The following is a 21,900-nucleotide window of genomic DNA, read 5'->3' on the forward strand; positions in this document are numbered from 1 at the left end:
AGTGAAGCAATGTACTGATCTAACTGTGTAGGGATCTGGGTTTGATAGGGTTGGATCAAAACCCCAAACAAGCCAAGATAATGAGAAAGGGATCAAGTGCCCCTGACTTTCCTTTCTTTTACTATTTGCTATAAAATATCTTAAATGCTCCTTCTCTAAAATCCTTCTCCCTTCTCCCCTGGGCACACAGGGTTCCGGCTGGTGAACGGCAGCACAGCGTGCTCAGGGAGGGTGGAGATCCAGGTTCTTGGTGCCTGGGGAACCCTCTGTGACTCACGCTGGGATTTACCAGATGCCAACGTTCTCTGTCGTCAGCTCGACTGCGGATTTGCTGTATCAGCCCCAGGAGGAGGGTATTTTGGGAAGGGAACTGGCTCTGTCTGGACAGACACATTTCACTGCAAAGGGACTGAAACCCATTTGGGCCATTGCTCTGTTACTGCCCTGGGGGCCTCTCAGTGCTCACACGACAATGATGCCAGTGTGGTTTGCTCAGGTAAGTGCAAGAGAGATGCTGGATTAAGGACACCTGCCCCTCAGTGCGTGATGCTGCCCCAGAGTAGAGGAACCTCAGGACACAGCAAGGGGAGGGGGAGCTAGATCCTAAAGCACAGAAAATAACAGTAAATATATTAAAGATGACATTTAAGTCAATAATATCATCACAAAAGAACAGTTGTGACTGGGGAAAGCCCTGGATTCTCCAGTAAAAACATCAGCAACTCTGTCCTCATGCAGGGCAGCAGAGCTGGGGCAGCACTTTGTCCTTTGGGTTACATCAGTGCCACGAATTCATTGTCCCCAGCCTTCTCCAATAGTAATTAGAGGGGGAGTCGGTAGTGACTTCCAATATGGAGCTTGCTTCACACTTTCTATTATAAAATATTCTCGGCACCTTCTTGAGAAGCTCTCGCACCTTCCTTGATTGCTGGAGCCTTTGCAATTTGGGAAGGGGTCAGTGTTGGGGCCAGGGAGATGCCTTCTCCTTGTGTAGTCAGATTCCTTTCAGGTTTGGCTGAATTATAAACTGATGAAAATCAGCATTTTCCTTCTCTCACATGAGTTCCTGGGGGTATTTTTGGTAGCCCACCACAGAGAAAGTAGTGCTTTCACTCACTGAGTTTTTTTTTACTTTTTTCACACCTTTCCAACTGAAAAAACTCCAAAGATTTTTTCCCCTGCTTTCTTACTTTCTTACACATTTTTACCTTTTTCTAACTTTTTACAGTGGAAGAAAAGATTAGCAGGGGATTGGACTAGATGACCTCCTCAGGTTTCTTCCAATCCTAATATTCTGATTGTGTGAAAAAATAGCAAGGGGGAGGAAGTGACAAACCTGTACATCCAAACACTGGAAAGGAAAATTGAATGTTTCATTTTCCAAAAGTTGGAAAGAATCGATATATTAGTGAGAGTCTAAAAAAAATTTCATTCCATTTCTACATCCCAGTATCTCAGATCTGTTTAAAAATTGAAATACTGCATTCAAAAAATATCACAGGAAAAATTTTGAGTTGTTGACCCGTTCTAATATTTAGCTTTTATAAAAATAAATAAAAAAATAAACAGCATTATTTAGTTCATTTAGTCAAAGCCAAAGGCACAAGAATTAGAAAATACCAGAATTAAGGTTATCTATGTAATGTTAATTCAGTCCCCCACCCTCCCTTCTGCATATATATTATGATATATGCACATATTCTATTATTTTCACCTACCCCCAGCTCCTGCCTCCTTCAGTGCACAGGGAGGATGGTGCTCAGGGGATGGAGGAGCTGTAGAATATTTCTTTTTATCCTCATCATTCAACCTGTGACCCAGGGCCATATTCGCTCTACAGACCATACAAACACTGCACTGAATACAGAATTATTATTTTCTTCATTGGCTTTTCTATTGTGCTCATTACAGTAGTGTGAGAATGCACCACAAACATTAATGAATTTGTCTTCATAACACCCCAGGAGATAGCAGACTCTTATGATGTCCATTTCAAAAGTGACTTAGGCACTTAGAAGCCCAAGAATAACATTGTCAAAAGGCCTAAGTGACTTAGAGACTTAAATCCTATTTTCTCTAGTAACATAGGAGCCCAAGAACCATACAGACTTCTCCCTCTTGCTGCCTAAGTCACTTCTGAAAATGGCACTTAAGCTCCTACATCATTTTGCTGCTTTTGAAAATTGTACTTACAACAATTAAACCAAAATCCCCAACTCACGACTTATTTGGGGTGATTGGGCAGCAACCTGAGACCCTCCGGGCCTGATTCTCCAGAGTACTCACCATTTCTGCAGCGCTTTATGTGTTCAGAGTACTCTCCAGACATTAATAAACCCTCACCAAACTCCAGGGAAGTAGCTGGGTAAGTATTATTATTAGCTCCTGTGGCAGGTTGGATCACGGAAACCCCTTGGGGACTGCCACCTGATGTGCCAAGACTACTTTTGTCCTGCTTTCCCTGCCAGCGTAGGACTCCAGCACCTTGTCTCGCTGAGCCAGACATGCCAGTCTGCTCCAGCACAGACCCAGCGTCTGAAGCACGTGCCCCAAAGCTGCAGACTTAACTGAAAGCAATTTAAGAAGTGTTCTTGTCTTTAACACTCAGATGCCCAACTCCCAATGGGGTCCAAACCCCGAATAAATCCGTTTTACCTTGTATAAAACTTATACAGGGTAAGCTCATAAATTGTCCGCCCTCTATAACACTCAGAGAAAGATATGCACAGCTGTTTACCCCCCGTCCCTGGTATTAATACATACTCTGGGTTAATTAATAAGTAAAATGTGATTTTATTAAATACAGAAAGTAGGATTTAAGTGGTTCCAAGTACTATCAGACAGAACAAAGTGAATTACCAAGTAAAATATAATAAAACATGCAAATCTAAACCGAAGACAGTAAGAAAACTGAATACAGATAAAATCTCACCCTCAGAGATGTTTCAATAAGTTTCTTTCACAGACTGGATGCCTTCCTAGTCTGGGCACCATCCTTTCCCTGGTACAGCTCTTGTTCCAGCTCAGGTGGTAGCTAGGGGATTTCTCATGATGCCTGCCCACTTTGTTCTGTTCCACTCACTTATATATCTTTTGCATAAGGCGGGAATCCTTTGTCCCTCTCTGGGTTCCCACCCCTTCTTTTCAATGGAAAAGCACCAGGTTAAAGATGGATTCGAGTTCAGGTGACATGATCACATGTCACTGTCAGACTTCATTACCCACCTGCCAGCATACAGGAAGACTGAGAAGTAAAACAGAGCCATCTTCAGTCAATTGTCCTGGTTAATGGGAGCCATTAAGATTCCAAACCACCATGAATGACCCACACTGTGCATAACTACAGTAGGACCTCAGAGTTATATTTCATATTTCTAGTTTCAGATACACGAGTGATACATTTATACAAATAGGATGACCACACTCCGTAGATTATAAACTTTGTAATTATACCTTACAAAAGACCTTTTGCAGGAAGCATATTTCAGTTACATTATATTCACACTCATCCGCATACTTTCATAAAATCGTACAGAGTGCAATGTCACAGCTCCATTTTACAGACGGTGAAACTGAGAGAGAAAAGCAAAGTGTCCTGCCCAAGGCCACCCAGTGAGTCAGCAGTTGAGTCAGGGGGTCATACAAGCAACAGCCTCACGCTGCACAACCCCGATTTATCCATCCTGGGCACTCAAAGTGGCCAGGGTCCTGCGAGAAAATAATTCACTAGAAAATTAATTTTAATGGCCAGCCAATCTGGTTCCCTTGTGCCTAAATGGAGCCCGTCTTATGGGTCTATAGATCCATAGAGTTTTAAGACCCAAAAAGGCCATTATGATCATCTGCTTCTCCCCTCACCACAAGGACCCCTCCTGCTTAATGAAGTTTCAGCTCCCCTCTCTGCCACATCTTCAGATCCACGTACAGAGTCTCCATAGGGCTTCTTGCCTGGCTGGAACTGGGGTCCTTACAGAGAAACCTACTGCAGAAGCCCTGGATTTCAACCTTCTTCCTAATAATGGACACATAGCTTCCAGGACTGACCCCCACAGAGCCTAGAGTCACTGATGCCGTTACACACCATGACTAAGCCTATGTGGCCCTGCCCAGAACTCTCAACAGACGTCCACTCTCCTCTTTACAACTGATACCTTTGTACCTTGGGGGCAAAAAACCTCGCAGTTCTCCTGCTTCTCACAGAGGCTGCTACCGGCACACCTAACTGAATTCCCTGCAGCCCTGCCCTGCCTCTCCTAACCAGCTACCCAGCCCAGACCCTGGTTCTTGGAGGGAACTCCTCAACACATGAAGATCCTGATTTCTCCCTACAATTGCTGCAAGGAGAATCCCTTTTAAGGAAAAACACCTGGTCCCTTCCATACGAGCTCCATCTGCCATGATCCCATCTGGCCTTCCTGAGGGGCTGTGGTACCTAGTTATATCCATGAGCCTCCTCGGAAAACCCCAGATCTAGTCTCTACTCTCACACTACACTAGTGGCGTACCTAGGACAGGAAACTTGGGTGGGCCCCAGCTTTTGGGGGGTGGGCAGTGACGGGGGTAGCAGAGGGAGGGGTGCAGGAGGAATCCGGTGCCCTGGGAAGGGGACAGGAGGGAGGGGGGTTCTCCTCCCTCCACCCCTTCCAGCCGGCCCTTACCGCTCAGCAGTCACCCCAAGCTGAGGATGCTCAGGGCACACAGGCTGCGGGGCGTGCCTAGGGTAACCAGATAGGAAATGTGAAAAATTGGACAAGTGGTGGGAGGTAATAGGCGCCTATATAAGAAAAAGCCCCAAATACCAGGACTGTACCGATAAAATTGGGACATCTGGTCACCTAGGCGTGCCTTTTGGGCAAAGTGGGGTCCCACTAGGGCTCAAGCTCTGCTCACCCTTCCCGACCCTGGCTCAGTGTCCGTCAGCCCAGCCACGTCTCTTTCCTGCCAGTGCCGGGAGCTGCTGCCCCTGTCTCTGGCCCCAGCACTAGCCCCACCCAGACCTGCCCTCATGAGGCACACCCCCCACGGGGATAGTGCTGGAGTCAGAGACCAGGGAAGCAGCGCATGGCGCTGGCAGGAGAAAGATGCGGCCAGACTGACGGACACCGAGCTGGGGGTAGGAGTCCCAGCCTGTGGATTCGGGGGGCTCCGGCCCTGATTTGGGTGGGCCTGGATGATCACTGGGTGGGCGACAGCCCACCTGTGGCTACACCCCTGCACTACCCTAGCTGGATGCAGGGAGGTCCAGTCTTAGGGTGAACTCCTGGCTCCGTTGAAGTCAATGGAGGTTTTACCATTGCCTTCAGTGGGGCCAGGATTTCACTCTTACCCTTGAAATATTATTTGGCTACCAAGATCCTTGAGCTGGTTGGATCCAGTGCGCACACACTGCACCCGTCAGGTCGCCATACTAGTACATACTGTACCCGACACAGCCAGTGGGTGTGCCCTGCACTGACTCTGCTGTTGCCTTTTAACATTGTCAGTCTCTCCTGGCTGCACCTGGGTCTGAACTCGGTGAGTAATTCCTAACTTACCACCTTGTAATCAGAGTCTCTGATTCTGAGACACACGCAAAGACTGAGATTCACATCCCAAGGGAGTCACAATATTCACCAACAAAGCACGTCCCCTTCCCCGCCCCACACACAACCTGCTTCTTGTGCTATGAATTGATCAGCTGGAATCTCACGTTGGACTCAGAGATGACACCACATTTCAGGGGACAGCTCCAGTCAGAACCACCAGTGCCGGGAACTATCTAACACAAGGAGCTCCTGCACTGGATCCACGTGAACCAGGAAAGTTGCCACCTGCTGAGCAAAGATCAGAGGGAACTAAGGGAATTTACCAATAATAACCTGTTCATGACCACCGTGAATCCTGCTCTTCCATTGGCCAAACTCCCTCAAGGCAAACTTGCCTAAATCATTCACGACCCACCTGCTAAGTGCTTGTGCAGACACCGTTCACTGGCTTCCAGGCATTTAAGCCTGGATAAAGTGACTACAAACCTCAGCAGCCATTCCACCACCACACACAGAGACTATTTTCCCAATCAGTAATCGGCAGGAATTCCCTCGCTCACTCATTTAGAGAGACCGTTGGCAAGCCCTTGTGTCAAGCTCAGAGTTTTAAAATCCTTGCAGCACCTTCCACTTTTAGATTCACAGGAATAAGTGTCTTCTGACAGAGGTTGTTCCCTTCAACACTGTGACACACTCTGATCACTGGCTTATACCTTCTTACTGAGAAATAATCCACAATTTCATGTGCAGTATTTCTAGTGTATAAGAGAGAGTGTTATTCAGTGTATTTACCATCTCTCCTGAGCCCAGGTCATTCTGAATCACTCAGACTCCTGAATGGAGAGAGCCGGTGTGACGGGAGAGTTGAGATTTCCCTCCGTGGTGTGTGGGGCAGAGTGCTGGATGACCAGTGGGACATGAACGATGCCAGCGTGGTGTGCAGGGATCTCCAGTGCGGAGTCGCTGAGAAAGCTTTTAACCCCCCGAAGACTGAGAATGGAACGGGCCCTGTGGGGCTCAGAAGGGTTCAGTGTACAGGAAATGAGACTCGTCTGACTCTCTGTGACATCTCCACGTCTGAGACAGCCCAGGCAGGAATTGCTGAGGATGTCGGTGTCCTTTGCTCAGGTGATTCATTTCCAAATCTCACAAACATTTTCTGTTCAGTAGGAAAATACATATTAACAGCTGCGATCTATCCCTGCAGGGAGCTGGCGGATCAGACTGGTGAATGGGACAGGTCGCTGTGCCGGGAGAGTGGAGATTTATTACAATGGCAGCTGGGGGACAGTCTGTGATGATTCCTGGGATCTGTCAGACTCCGATGTCGTTTGCAAACAACTGGGATGTGGACATGCCATCAATGCAACTGTCTCTGCTCATTATGGGCAAGGATCCGGGCAGATCTGGCTGGACCATGTAAACTGCTCTGGGAAGGAATCTGATCTCTGGGCGTGTCCTTCCAGGGGCTGGGGCCAGCACAACTGCAGACACAAAGAGGACGCGGGAGTTCTCTGCTCAGGTCTGTTCTGGGAATGCTCACGTGAGCCTGGTTACCAGGGGATTAAATGGAGGGGGCAGATGTTTAAGGAGATTTCTGAGAATGACACTCTCCCTGACTGTCTCTGTCTCCCTTTCCCTTGCGTAACTACCTACCAGGGTCACCATTAGAAAGTCCTCAGCTCCCACCCAGAGGTGTTGGAGATATTGCAAGATTTCCCTTTGAATGGTAGAAGGCTGCATCTCAGGTATCTAAAGGAGATTGTATCATGGAAAGCAGTGACTGAAAAGGATGTAGGGTCCTAGTGGAGAAATAACTGAACATGAGCTCCAAGTGCCGTGTGTGGCAAAACGGGCTAATGAGAACCTTGGATGTATAAACATGGGAATAGTGAGTAGGAGTGGGGACTAAATTTTACTCCTATACATGATGCTGGTGAGACAGATACTGCAATACTTTGTGTCCAGTTCTTATGTCCACAAAAATTGGAGCAGAGAAGAGCCACAAAAGTGATCTGATGAATAAAAGCCTTACAGTGAGAGATTTCAGATGCTGAATCTGTTTAGCTTATCAAAACGACCAAGAGGTAATTTGGTTACATGGCATAAGTCTCTTCACAAGGAGAACATACCACTTCCTAAAGGGCTCTTTAATCTAATGCAGAAAGGCAGAACAAGAGTCGATGGCTAGAAGCTGAAACCAGGCAGATTCAGATAACAAATAAGGCCCAGGTTTTTAACAGGGAGGGTGATTAACCATCGGAACAAACTACCAGGGAAATGGTGCATTCTACATCTCTTGAAGTCTTCCTGTCTAGACTGGATGCCTTTCTGGAAGCTATGCTTACGTCAAACTCAAGTTATTAGGCTCTATGCAGCTGTTTTACAGAAGGTCAGACTATTTGATCTCATGATCCCTGTCACACTGTCTGGAGAGGTTCACGGCACTGAGTGCCCACCTCAGGGCAGATGGTGAGAAACAAGGCAATACCCCAAACTGCTGGTGTGTTTTATAAGTAGATTTCACCGAGCCTGTAACAGATGTGAACTCCTGGACCAATGTTCCCTCTAATTTTTACATCCATGTGTGGAATGAAGTTTGTTCTGTGCACCAGTCTAGAGGTGATGTGTGGTGGGGTTGGGGCTGAGGGGTTCAGAATGTGGGAGGCAGCTCAGGGCTGGGGCAGAGGGTGGCTGTGCATGGGGTGAAGGCTCTGGCTGGGGGTGCGAGCTCTGGGGTGGGGCCAGGGATGAGGGGTTTGTAGTTCTGGCTGCCTTGGGGCTGCAGCAGGAAGAGAGGACTCCCCCAAGGCCTCTCTTGCTGCAGCAGCCTGGGGCCAGGGGAGAGGCACCTCTCCCCACTGCGTCAGCTCCAGGGCTGGGGAAGACGTGCCTCTCCAGTCTAGGCCCCTGTGGCTGCTTGCCTATGCCACCTTTGATAGCCTTCTGTGTGTCCATATGGCCACGCAGCTCAGAGGGAACTTAGTCCTGGATCACTGTACCTATCTTACCATGGAGTCACAGACAGTCCCCTTAGACTCTCCAGTCTATTGTCACCCAAACAAACTGGACTTAGGGATAAGTGGTCACTTACACCAAAAATCACATCACATTCAGGTTTCTTCCAATCCCAAGAGACCAGCCACCTACTCAGATCACTTGGTACCCTGGATCTTACACCAAAGACAATGCCTGTAGCCAATCCTGTAATAAAGTATATACAGGTTTATTCACGAGGAAAAAGAAATAAAAGGGTTGTTTACACGGTTAAAGCAAGCAATCATCTACACACAAATGAGTTACCATTTATATCCTAGGAGTGACAGAGTTGTAGTGATCTGTCAAGTCCAAATGTCCTTCAGCGCTGACCCAGGGGTAACCCCTTGGGGTCTCGGGCTTCAGTTTGGATTCTTTACCCTGTCACAGTTCAAACAGCCAAAAAGATGAAAAATTGTCCCATCTATTATTTTTATTTCCCTCTTCCAGCCTTCAAAGCAATAGGATAAGACCTTCTGCATGTACTACATGCAGGGGATGGGTGGCGGGGATCATTCCCGTGCCTGAGTTCACAAGTTCAGAGCAAACATTTTCAGTTATAAAGCAAAACTTACATATGTTCTTGTAGCATGGACCACAGACATCACAAGTGAGATTAATGCCAGTAGCAACTAACCAGCATTTCATAAAGTCTAAACACTCAATACATTCTTACAAGACTAATACCTGTTTTCAGCAAAACTAACACACAGGTGACCCTGCATGGTCTCCAGCTACGAGATTGAAAGTTCTCAGCTAAGGCCTGCAGCCTGGGCAAGAGCTGGCATCTGGCCTGCCAATGTCATAATCCTTCCCGGCCTTTATCTATTACAATCTGTATGTAGCTGCTGCTAAATGGTGGCCTTCCAGAGACTCCCACTGTATTTCTCAGGGGCCTGTGGTGTCTAAAAGAGTCTCTTACTCCTGGAGTGGTTCTCTAGCAGTTGCTCCTGCAGAATGATGCACAGGATCGGTAGCAATCGCCAGGATTTCACTCTTCACACCCCAGTTCATTTCAGAATCAAATGATTTAAATTCCCTTTTTCTGCATTTCCTTCTAGAGTTCACAGATCTGAGGCTGGTGAGCAACAGTGACTGTGCTGGGCGGCTGGAGGTTTTCTACAATGGGACGTGGGGCAGTGTTTGCTCCAATGCGATGTCTGGAGTCACCCCAGCAATTGTCTGCAAACAGCTGAACTGTGGGGATGGAGGGCAGATTGCAAGTGACTTTGAATATGGACCAGGTTCTGGTCCCACGTGGCTGGACCACGTTGCATGCAGTGAGCAGCACGGTTCCCTCTGGCAGTGCCCGTCAGAGCCCTGGGATCCAAACTCATGTGATAACCGAGCAGAAGAGACCCATATTTCTTGCACTGGTAATTCTGAAACTCCCTGCCTGCGCGTGTGCACACACACGATCGCAATGTGTTCAATTAATTGAAGGGTTAGGATAGAACGTGTTGTTGTTGTTCACATCTCAGTGTAGGCAGATCTAAATTCTCAACACAAGATACAAACATATTTTCATGATGTTTTATAGGAACAAGTATTTGTCTGATTAACAACAAACATGGAAGTTAATCAATTAATTTTAAAAGAGACCGGTGTTGGACGCTGCGATAAGGTAGTCTGAGAGCCAAGAAAAGCCTCTCCCTAGAGACCGACATTAGGCAGCTCTGTTATTATTAATCCTTTTGGGATGAACTATCAGAGATGGACCCAGGCTGTGCAGTTTGGGTGAGAACTGGAATCCCCCACAAGCCTGGGTGCATGTCGGCCTGTGTGTCTGAGTAACAGCTGAATAGCAAATTAATTAGGTATTAAATGACCCAGAGTTCACATTTCAGTTTTTTTTTTTTCATAGACATTTAGGTCAGAAGGGACCATTTTGATCATCTAGTTCACACAGTGCTGAAATTAGGGGTTTAAAATACATATAAATTCGACTCCCACATCACACACACAACCCAGTGCATTCACCTCAGCTTTTTCTCTCCATAGGGAAAAAACCAAAACCAACTCAGACCCTGTTTGCCGAATGCCCGAACTCTCCAAGCTGCACAGGTATCTCTGCTTCTCACTGTCTCCCTCTTGGTCCCTAAGTTGTCCCAGTATCATGTGAGGTTTCTGCATTTCTAGACCAGGAGAAGTTACGCATCGTGGGAGGAGAGGACAGATGCTTGGGGAGAGTGGAGGTTTGGTACCGTGGCTCGTGGGGAACAGTTTGTGATGACTCCTGGGACATGGCAGATGCGAATGTTGTGTGTAAACAACTGGGCTGTGGATCTGCTGTATCTGCCCCGGGCGAGGCTGCATTCGGCAAGGGGACTGGTCCCATCTGGGTGGAGACGTTGAATTGCAGAGGGACAGAGTCATCTCTCTGGGACTGTCCTGCCAAGCCCTGGGGTGAAAGCAACTGTGGTCATAAGGAAGATGCTGCCGTGAATTGCTCAGGTGAGTGACAGGAGATGTTTCTGCTACATGCTGTAATATTCAGAGAGAAGGATGGTTTAGCCCACCCATCCCCTTTGGTCCCAGACCAGGCCCTTCCATCTCCTGTGTGCCGCAGCATCCTGGATGTTGAGGGGTGGAACTTTTGTGAGGTCAGACTGGCTCAGGCATCAGCCCACATAGCCCCTGCATCCATCATAGGCCCCACTGTGCTGGTTTGTTATGAGAGTCCTCATTGCTGCACAGAGCACAAGGGACTTGGGCCCTAAATCACTAACAAACAGGCCCAGTGCTGCTGTGAGGGAGTTTGTGGAGGTGACAGCTGGAGACAACCAGGGACTCTCAGAGGTGAGGATCCCCCCGGGAACAAACAAGTCACCTCCCCCTTGCTACAGGTTCGTGGGCTCCCAGGACTCTCACAGGCTAATCTCTCCCTGTCGCATGTTCATTTCCATCCAGCTCCCCCGCGCCGCCCTGCGACCGACAGTGGGAGAGTCACGGTGCCCGTGGTCATCAGCATTATCCTGGGGGCCCTGCTCTGCCTGGTCTTAATCATCCTGGGGGCGCAGGTGCGAAGTGCCAGGGCACAGCGCAGAGGTGGGTCCTGATTGGTGTCACTGTGTGAAATGTTTCTGCAATAGCAGGGGGGCTGCAGGGGGTCAGGGTGAGGGGAGATACCAGGCTGGGTGGGGTGGCCAAGGGTGTCTGTTAACGCCTCTCTCTTTTACTATTTCATTAACTGTCTGGCAGTGGAACAGCCCAACCATGAAATCTGGAGATGATACTGGCTAGGGACCTTTACAGTTTCAGAGAAACGGCATCTGTATCCCCCCGCCCACCCTCCAGTGATCCACTCCAGGAATGCCTACTGAGGCCTCCTCCCATCACCTGTCTCTGGGTGGGAACCCCCTGTCCCATCTCCTTGCGGCCAGGGGGTTTTAAGACTGCTCAGCCCCCTGCCTTCCACTCTGATACCCCCAGCAAACCAGTCTGCCTACAGGCCAGCCCCCATGCTGTGCTTTCTCCCCAAGGGCTATGAGCAGGGCATTGCCAGCAGTTACAAGTTACCACCCAGCTCTCTCTCAGCAGATTACACCTTATTCCTAGGTTAAAAGTGTGACAGAGAAAACATTAAAAACAATAAAAATTCCTCCACACTTGCTGAACATACCAGAATTCACCCATCTTCCCCATGGGCAGCCTGGTAGACCAACATCCCTCTAACGATTCAGTGTTTGGATCCCCATGGACAGAAGGTCCTGCCCATTGCAGAATCAAAATGAAGGCCCTGAGTCTTTTTAAACTCAGCCTTTCATATCAGAAGTCCTCCTTTGTCTTTTGGTCTCTGGTAACCCAGTTTGAACCAGTCTGTATAAACCACCCTGAAGGTTTTTACCTTTCTGGAGTTGTTTACAATCTGAGTGATTCACCTTAATCATCCACCCACCCACTCACACACACACACAGTGTTTTTTCTTCCTGGAGGAGCTGTGGTAACCCTCCGACATGCAGTAGAACATAAACCATTCATAGCTTTAATACAGTGATTCCCAAAGATACTGCCTGGAGCTGCAGTATCTGCCACAGGGAGGGGATCTGAATATCATGAGGAGAGACATCATGGAAAAGGGACCTAGACAAATTGGAAATATTGTCGAGGAAAAAAGGTGTATAAAAATAGAGCTGTGGTAAATAGTTGTGAAGAGAGTGATCCAGTAGAAAAGGCAATCTTAGGAAGGAAAAGTGTGGGAAATTTTACTGTCTTGTACTCAAAGCTGGCACTTGTAGGGGATTTTACATCTATAACACACTTTATACAAACATTAGCTACCAGCTCCTTGGCAAGAAGATAGAGGATGGGACTGCCATCAACATACATGTAACAGTCACAACTTTGCAGTAAGACAATGACTATAATCAGATCTCATGCTTCAGGGCTTCAGCCAGTCTCCTGCAGGGGTCAGGAAGGAATTCTGGGAAGACCCATCTTTGTGTTTTGTTTTGCTTCGTTTTGTTTCTTGCCCTCCTCTGAAGCATCAGACATTAGCTACAGAGGGATATGTGTCACTGGATGGGCTGGACCAGTCCTCTGAGGTGATACAGAGAAACCTCTTTCGAAGATAGGTGGGTGGTGTGTCTTTTCCACATGTTCAGGGTCAAACCAATTGTCAGATTTGGGGTCAGGAAGAAATTTCCCCTCAGGTCAGATTGGCAAAAATGGACCTTGGGGGATTTTCCTCTTCCTCTGAAGTATGGAGCGTGGATCACCTGCCAGGATTATCAAGGCATCTCTCAAGTAATCAGTTCCCTGCCACTGCGGGACCCTTGGGCATTGGTGGTACCTTACTCGCTCCTGCTTTCTGCCTGTGGCACACAAGAGTTTATTCTCCTGAGGACTGAAATGCTTTACTCTAAGTGCATCTTTGGGCTCAAACCTAGGGGTATCTGGGTGAAATGCAGTGGCCTGTATTATACAGGAGGTCAGACTAGATGTTCTAATGGTCCCTTCTGGCCTTAAACTCGATGAAAAAAAGAGGTTCTCACCATTTTGCAGAGAAACACCTGCATGGGGGAAGAATTATTTAAGCTGCTCCAAAGGGAAATAGCCAGAAATAATGAGATGAGATTAAAAAACATTTAAGATGAATGTGAGGAAGCTAGCCCTTGGAAGCATCATCAAAGGGCTGTTGTGGAAAGAAACCCTGTCACCTGGCTCATTTAAATTCCAGCAGTGGGAATGTGCGGTAGGGTTCAGGCTCACACCGGGCCCACGGGAAGGGGCTGGATGATCCCATACTATTTCCCATCTCTGGTTTCAATGACCCTGTGCAAACCCTGCCCTTTGTTTTCAGGCTCCAGAAGACCCTTGGATCCCTTCTCTGAGGCCGTGTACGAGGAGATTGATTATAACCTGATGAGAAAAAAGCAGGAGATGTTCAGTCGCTCAGGTCTGTGGGTCTCACTCTTAACAGAGAGCAGCTTTCTAATGCCCCGTCCATCTGAGGCCCTGACCCAGAGTTAAATCACTGCAGCTTGAGCCCTGTGAGCTTGTCATTGGAGCTGGGCACAAGTCTCCGTTATGAAATGTTTTGGTGAAAAATGCAGATTCAGAGGCACCGAAACATTTCACAAATTCCTGTCAATTTCACCCAATTGTTCCAAATACACACAGAACGATTCATTTCATTTCGACACTTTCTAAAGAAAACATTTTGGTTTTTTTCAATTGGATATTACTTTTCCATTAGAAATTTCCTTTAATATTATCGGGAAAAAAAACAAATAAACAAGAATTAACAAATGTCCAAAAGAACACCAAATGGTTTCATTCAACCTTGAACTTTTTTTTACTTTTGCATTTCCCAAAAATTGCCAAAAAAAAAGTCATTTTTGGCTCAGCTCAAAACAATCTTATGTTTTGCTTTTCCCCCGCAATGGTCAGAAAACCAAATCACCTGGTTTTTTTGCCAAGCTCTAGCTGTGGGAGCTGGGTCTGTGGTGAGACCAGAAGTTACTCATGTAGACTGAGAGAGATGGATTTCCTTCCCACAATACACTGAGTGTCCCAGTTCTAGGGACAATTAATTTCCCATCTGCCCGTCCTGCAGCCTTGGCGTGTAACCAGTGAGGGGTCAGGAAAGCGACTGTCTGGGGGAGGCTAAACTATCATCTGAAAACTTCTTTGGAGCACTGGAGCAGGGGATGTTCTTTGCCCCCCTCCCACCGCAGCCATTGGTCTGTTGTGTCAGCTCCCTCCTGCCCCCGGAGCAGAGAGATCAGCCCAGGAGAGCCTCATGACTTTGAGTCCTGGCCCTTTTTTCCTTAGTGCCATTTTGTCTCAATGTCTGATGGGAAAATCCAAGGGCTGTGCTGTGGTGGAGCTCTGAGAACATGCTCAGGGCATCTCCCAGCATCATTGCCAAGATGGTTACAGGGAATCACAAAAAGAAAAGGGGTACTTGTGGCACCTTAGAGACGAACAAATTTATGAATCACAGACTCTGCTTTGGGCCTTTCTTGATTTAATCTGGAAACACCATGGAGAGCTGATTGACTGATTCATGGGGGAGGTGGGTATTTACCCTTAAGAAGGAGGAGTCCCCTCTGTGGCTGAGGAGGCCAGGAGAATTGTGGAACTTCCCTGGACCAGCAGCCAGAGACGGGCCTTTCACTCACCACAGCATCCTTCAGGTCAGATTGTGTCATCCCCTCAGTCACATTTACCACAATAACATGGAGATTTCTCTTGGGGAGTCTGTGTCAGGCTCTCACTGCTCAGAGTTGCTGTGAGTCACCATGTCCTGTAGAGGAAGATATAGACTGAGACTGGAAATCCTGCTCCAGGCCCCGGATGTGTTCCCAGTCCCACAGTTGTGCTGTTCTCACTGTGATGAATTTCTGGTTCTCGTCTCTCCAGTCTCCTATTCAGATGATTCAGTGACGAAGTTGCAGTATTACACCGGGGACAGCGAGGGGGAAAATGATCCTGGATCAGAACAAGGTAATGGGGGAGGGGCAGACTCAGGCCAAGAGACCCAAATCTGGGCAGAGAAATGAATTTCTATCACACTTTCTGCAATTGCAGCCATTTCCCCTCACACGGTTCCCATTTTACACAGTCGGGTCTCATCCCATTGAACAGGATTTCTGTCAGAATCTCAGGATGGGAACATGTGACCATCTCCTGAGCACACTGAGTGGCTCCCAGTGACCTCCCCAGGTGAGGAGCTGGAGGAGACGGGTCAGTGTCTTTGGGTGGAGGCGTCAGTGCCCAGCAGGGCTAGTCTCTTGTCCCCAGGAGAGAGAGGAATCAATCATAGAATCACAGAAAATCAGGGTTGGAAGGGACCTCAGGAGGTCATCTAGTCCAACCTCCTGCTCAAAGCAGGACCAATCCTCAACTAAATCATCCCAGCCAGGGCTTTGTCAAGCCTGACCTTAAAAACTTTGAAGGAAGGAGATTCCACCACCTCCCTAGGTAACGCATTCCAGTGTTTCACCACCCTCCTAGTGAAAAAGTTTTTCCTAATATCCAACCTAAACCTCCCCCACTGCAACTTGAGACCATTACTCCTTGTTCTGTCATCAGCTACCACTGAGAACAATCTAGATCAATCCTCTTTGGAACCCCCTTTCAGGTAGTTGAAAGCAGCTATCAAATCCCCCCTCATTCTTCTCTTCCGCAGACTAAACAAGCCCAGTTCCCTCACCCTCTCCTCATAAGTTATGTGTTCCAGTCCCCTAATCATTTTTGTTGCCCTCCTCTGGACTCTTTCCAATTTTTCTACATCCTTCTTGTAGTGTGGGGCCCAAAACTGGACACAGTACTCCAGATGAGGCCTCACCAATGTCGAATAGAGGGGAACAATCACGTCTCTTGATCTGCTGGCAATGCCCCTACGTATACATCCCAAAATACCATTGGCCTTCTTGGCAACAAGGGCACACTGTTAACTCATATCCAGCTTCTCGTCCACTGTAACCCCTAGGTCCTTTTCTGCAGAACTGCTGCTGAGCCATTCGGTCCCTCGTCTGTAGCGATGCATGGGATTCTTCCGTCCTAAGTGCAGGACTCTGCACTTGTCCTTGTTGAACCTCATCAGATTTCTTTTGGCCCAATCCTCTAATTTGTCTAGGGCCCTCTGTATCCTATCCCTACCCTCCAGCGTATCTACCTCTCCTTCCAGTTTAGTGTCATCTGCAAACTTGCTGAGGGTGCAATCCACACCATCCTCCAGATCATTTATGAAGATATTGTACAAAACCGGCCCCAGGACCGACCCTTGGGGCACTCCACTTGATACCGGCTGCCAACTAGACATGGAGCCATTGATCACTACCCGTTGAGCCCAACAATCTAGCCAACTTTCTATCCACCTTATAGTCCATTCATCCAGCCCATACTTCTTTAACTTGCTGGCAAGAATACTGTGGGAGACCGTGTCAAAAGCTTTGCTAAAGTCAAGGAACAACACGTCCACTGCTTTCCCCTCATCCACAGAGCCAGTTATCTCATCATACAAGGCAATTAGATTAGTCAGGCCTGACTTGCCCTTGGTGAATCCATGCTGACTGTTCCTGATCACTTTCCTCTCCTCTAAGTGCTTCAGAATTCATTCCTTGAGGACCTGCTCCATGATTTTTCCAGGGACTGAGGTGAGGCTGACTGGCCTGTAGTTAGTTCCCAGGATACTCCTTCTTCCCTTTTTTAAAGATGGGCACTATATTAGCCTTTTTCCAGTCGTCCGGGACTTCTCTGATCGCCATGAGTTTTCAAAGATAATGGCCAATGGCTCTGCAATCACATCTGCCAACTCCTTTAGCACTCTCGGATGCAGTGGATACTTGTGCTCATCCAGCTTTTCTAAATAGTTCCGAACCACTTCTTTCTCCACAGAGGGCTGGTCACCTCCTCCCCATGCTATGCTGCCCAGTGCAGTAGTCTGGGAGCTGACCTTGTTCGTGAAGACAGAGGCAAAAAAAGCATTGAGTACATTAGCTTTTTCCACATCCTCTGCCACTAGGTTGCCTCCCTCATTCAGTAAGGGGCTCACACTTTCCTTGACTTTCTTCTTGTTGCTAACATACCTGAAGAAATTCTTCTTGTTACTCTTTACATCTCTTGCTAGCTGCAACTCCAGGTGTGATTTGGCCTTCCTGATTTCACTCCTGCATCCCCGAGCAATGATTTTATACTCTTCCCTGGTCATTTGTCCAATCTTCCACTTCTTGTAAGCTTCTTTTTTGTGTTTAAGATCAGCAAGGATTTCACTGTTAAGCCAAGCTGGTCGCCTGCCATATTTACTATTCTTTCTACACATCGGGATGGTTTGTCCCTGTAACCTCAGTAAGGATTCTTTAAAATACAGCCAGCTCTCCTGGACTCCTTTCCCCCTCATGTTATTCTCCCAGGGGATCCTGCCCATCAGTTCCCGGAGGGAGTCAAAGTCTGCTTTTCTGAAGTCCAGGGTCCGTATTCTGCTGCTCTCCTTTCTTCCCTGTGTCAGGATCCTGAACTTGACCATCTCATGGTCACTGCCTCCCAGGTTCCCATCCACTTTTGCTTCCCCTACTAATTCTTCCCAGTTTGTGAGCAGCAGGTCAAGAAGAGCTCTGCCCCTAGTTGGTTCCTCCAGCACTTGCACCAGGAAATTGTCCCCTACCCTTTCCAAAAACTTCCTGGATTGTCTATGCACTGCTATATTGCTCTCCCAGCAGAGATCAGGGTGATTGAAGTCTCCCATGAGAACCATTGCCTGTGATCTAGTAATGTCCGTGAGTTGCCGGAAGAAAGCCTCGTCCACCTCATCCCCCTGGTCCGGTGGTCTATAGCAGATTCCCACCACGACATCACCCTTTTTGCTCACATAAGATTGTCCTATGTTATAATTACAGATGGGCTCAGCCCAACTCACTGATCCAAACCCACCAGAACTTTGTGGGAGGGAGGATTTGCAGATTCTGACCCCAGCTTCGGATCTCAGTTTTGGGGCTGGCATCTGTCGCTATAACAGGCTGAAGCAAAATCCTGGACCTGAACTTCCCGGCCTGGCCCCATCTCTAATTATAAACAGGGCAGCATTTCTACCCCAGCTGCTCTCAAAAGAGTCCATGATTTGGGCCCTGTGGGAGTTTAACCTGCAGCTGGGTGGGGGAGACACTGAGCAGATGAGCCAGTTCTGCTGAGAAGCTGGAGCGCTGCCAAGCTGAGCCCTGGGCTGCCTGAAAGGCTAGCGGAGAGCAGGAGCTCACAAAGGATCAGGCCAGTGATCTCCCAGTGGGAGCTGTAATTCCCACAGAGGGGAGGTTCCCCCTCCCCAGTGAAACAGGAAAATTCAAACCTGTCTGCAGAGATCAGCTGGATTCACACAGGCCGGCTCTGGCCTGGCAGTGCCCGTGTTCCAACCTGTTATCTCAGCACAACCCAGATCCTGCTCCCACTGAAATATATAAAAGAGCTGCTGTTGGATTCTGCAGGGACAGGATTGGCCCCTTGTTATTTCTGGGACTCCTGTTTTACTGTAGTTCTCTGATTGTGCCCTTCTCAGCATGGGCCCCCTGCAACTTCCCCTCTCATGTGCCATGACAAACAGCTCTAGTTAGAAGGGCCACTTGCACTGAAGAGACGCTGCTGGTGCCATGGGCTGAGTGTGGTGTTTGCTGTTCCAGAGGGAGTTTCCCCAGGGGGGTCTCAGTTGGATTACGATAACGCGGAGGAGCCTGTCTTGAACGACGTCCCCCGGACTCCAGATGGCCGAGGTGAGCAGTGAATCCACCTCTTGGAAGCAACGTTACCATGACGAAAAACTAACTGTATTTCCCAGTAGGGACAACAGTGGTTTGTTAAGAAAACCAGGAAGTTCACCCACCAGTATTGTCTACTGGCATAACGCTGGGGGCGCTGACCAGGTGCATGACAAGAGCTGTGTGGAGGCCCAGGGGTAGGGAAGCATGTGATATCCTAGGTCATGACAGAGACCCATTGCAGGGATGGAAGGAGCAGTTCGCTCAGCAGCTGTCCATGCTGTACTTGGCTCAGGTCACCGCCTTGTGACCCTCACTGCCAGGAGCACGAGGGTTCCTCGCTATTTATAAAGACAACCCAAATCAGAGATCTCTACAGTACAGCAATGTTCCCTGCAAGCCTTTCCTGGCATGCAGCTATTGCAGCTTATATACATCTGTGTCAGACACGCTGGGACAGGGGGTGGGTGGGACATGGAGATTTTAAACCCAAGGGCCCATGTCCCACCCTTATTAGCTGGCTCAGCTCCCAGTGGTGTCAGTACGTTGGCAGTTTATGGGGTAAACTTTATCAGGAGAACGCATTGAAAAGACATTTTAAAGATAATGTCAAGTTTAGGAAGCTGGGAAAAATTCTGGGCAATTCCAAGTCATTTACATTTGTAATTATTATAATAGCATGCCTTGTGGAGCAATGCCTCTGGACTAGATCCTAGTCACCTCTTTCTTTCACTCCCCCTCTGCCTCGTCATGTGGAAGCTCTAGGATCCACTCAACCAGCAATTGAAATGTATCCGATAAATGTGATACATGAAATCCCCCAGTCTAAGGGTTCCAGAGGAAGGCTCCTCTTCCCATCCTGAGGGTGGAAGTGCTGAGAGATCCCCAGGGACCAGTGAGGCTGGTGCATCTGTCACTTGTAGTTTATTTCTATCTTCACTGTGACTATTCTCTTAATTACTTCACATCTTCACGTCAGATGCCCCTGCGCTGCCTGGAGATGTCCCAGGGGATGGTTATGATGATGCCAGAGAAGTGTCTGACCCTGAAGGTGACACTGGCTTGAGGCAGAATGATGAGGAAAGCACTGAGGCGAGTGAGAGGAACGGGGATTCACAAGGAGGTGAGTTTGCACTTCACACTATCTCTGCAGAGTGGGAGGGCTGGAAATGTGAGGTACGCAGCAAGGGAACAAACCCGGCCAACCCAGTGCCTGTTAGAAAAACTCTCCTTCTCTCTTCTTTTCATTCCCTCAAAGCAGAGGCTTCAGTGCCTGCAATGGTGACAGGGAAAGTGGGGTCCTTGCTGTATGATATTTCATGGTCAAACCAGCAAGATCCCTCAATCTCTAGGTTCAAATCCTTGTGTGGCTGCCACACCCTGGATGACTGGATTGCTACCAATTTACTGCGCTTGTATCTTTTGGGCAGAATCTTATAAACCAAAGTCCTGTTAATGCTGCGCAAATGTTAAAGAGCTTGTGAGGCTTCCTGTAAAAGTTGGGCATTTGCCCATTATCCTTGGCCAATATCTCCCCTCCCCTCCCCATTGTGTCCTCAGCAGAGACACCACCAGCCACCCCAGAGGAGGTGCAGTGGTGATGAAATGTGCATTGCTTCGTACTTGATAAGAATTATGTGTTCATGTTTGTTGTTAGGGCAGAGTGAATTATACAATGTCCTTAACTAAGAGCTCCTTGCTCGTAAGTGATTGGGTTTTGTACATGAAGTGACAGGTAAATACAGTTGTCACTTGGCACCTTTAAATGGTCAGGAAACAAGGGAACATTTTCTAACCCATATTGCAGAGTGCGCTCCACCCTTGCTATGCAGCCAGACCTCACTATAAAATGGATCCACTGACTGGATGTGTCTCCCTTGGTATTTTCAGGTTGGAATCTGCACTCACTAAGGAATGAAGGTGTTTCTGGGATGGAGAAGGAAACCCCGTTCCTGCCCCCTGGAGACACAACTTACGATGATGTGGGACATGGTGACTCTGGGAGATCAGTATCAGAACAATGTGATTGGACAAAATAACCTTGTGATGATGGAAAAGCTTTGCCTTTTTCTCTGAGAAATGTTTCCTTTGGCCTGATGCCCAGAGACAGACCCTGCCTGGTAGATAGACAAAGCAGGTGTTTTTTTTAGAATTTGTGAGAAGTTGCAGGAAATTCAACGGTGAGTGGGAAAAGATTCACAAATTTCCTCTGTATAACTTCCCACTGGTTGGCCAGGATGGACTTTTCCTGCTTTTTTATCCCTGTAATTTCTTCAGCTTCATTTTGTGCCTTTTTCTTATTAAATCCTTTCTGAAAGTCTTCCCCATAGTGGAAGTTTTTCTTGCCAGATGAATTGTGCAGTTTCCAGTGTTCATGACGGGGAGAGGCTGAGATTGAACAAACCAAGAGACAAGGATGGGCCACCTCTGGGTATGGCCGGCTGTTTGATGGGAGGTGAGTTTACACTGAATGTTCTATCAGGCATGTGGTAAAAGTGAGAAACCAGCAAGAGAACATTCTGAGATAAGCAACAAGGTTGTTCCTAAACTGAATTCAGATTTGAAACTTTCATTGAATCCAAGGAGATCAATGGGAAATGCTCCTTGGATAATTCACACCTGAAATTAAACAAATGGTGAAAAG

General features: G+C 47.8%; 1 protein-coding gene across 1 annotated transcript in view; it reads left to right on the plus strand.

Annotated features, from left to right (window-relative positions):
* The window catches only part of LOC144268868 (antigen WC1.1-like), a 40,672-nt gene extending 19,377 nt beyond the window's left edge, over nucleotides 1-21,295 (plus strand). Inside the window, exons 4-15 of the mRNA XM_077824152.1 lie at nucleotides 187-496; nucleotides 6,336-6,653; nucleotides 6,733-7,047; nucleotides 9,623-9,937; nucleotides 10,563-10,625; nucleotides 10,701-11,015; nucleotides 11,424-11,609; nucleotides 13,865-13,960; nucleotides 15,430-15,513; nucleotides 19,182-19,271; nucleotides 20,236-20,379; nucleotides 21,147-21,295. Of these exons, the coding sequence (XP_077680278.1) occupies nucleotides 187-496; nucleotides 6,336-6,653; nucleotides 6,733-7,047; nucleotides 9,623-9,937; nucleotides 10,563-10,625; nucleotides 10,701-11,015; nucleotides 11,424-11,609; nucleotides 13,865-13,960; nucleotides 15,430-15,513; nucleotides 19,182-19,271; nucleotides 20,236-20,379; nucleotides 21,147-21,295 (2,385 nt within the window). The remainder of the gene's footprint in view (nucleotides 1-186; nucleotides 497-6,335; nucleotides 6,654-6,732; nucleotides 7,048-9,622; nucleotides 9,938-10,562; nucleotides 10,626-10,700; nucleotides 11,016-11,423; nucleotides 11,610-13,864; nucleotides 13,961-15,429; nucleotides 15,514-19,181; nucleotides 19,272-20,235; nucleotides 20,380-21,146) is intronic.
* The last annotated feature ends 605 nt before the right edge of the window (nucleotides 21,296-21,900 follow it).

The sequence above is a fragment of the Eretmochelys imbricata genome, chromosome 1, assembly GCF_965152235.1.
Source record: "Eretmochelys imbricata isolate rEreImb1 chromosome 1, rEreImb1.hap1, whole genome shotgun sequence".
NCBI classification, from domain to species: Eukaryota; Metazoa; Chordata; order Testudines; family Cheloniidae; genus Eretmochelys; species Eretmochelys imbricata.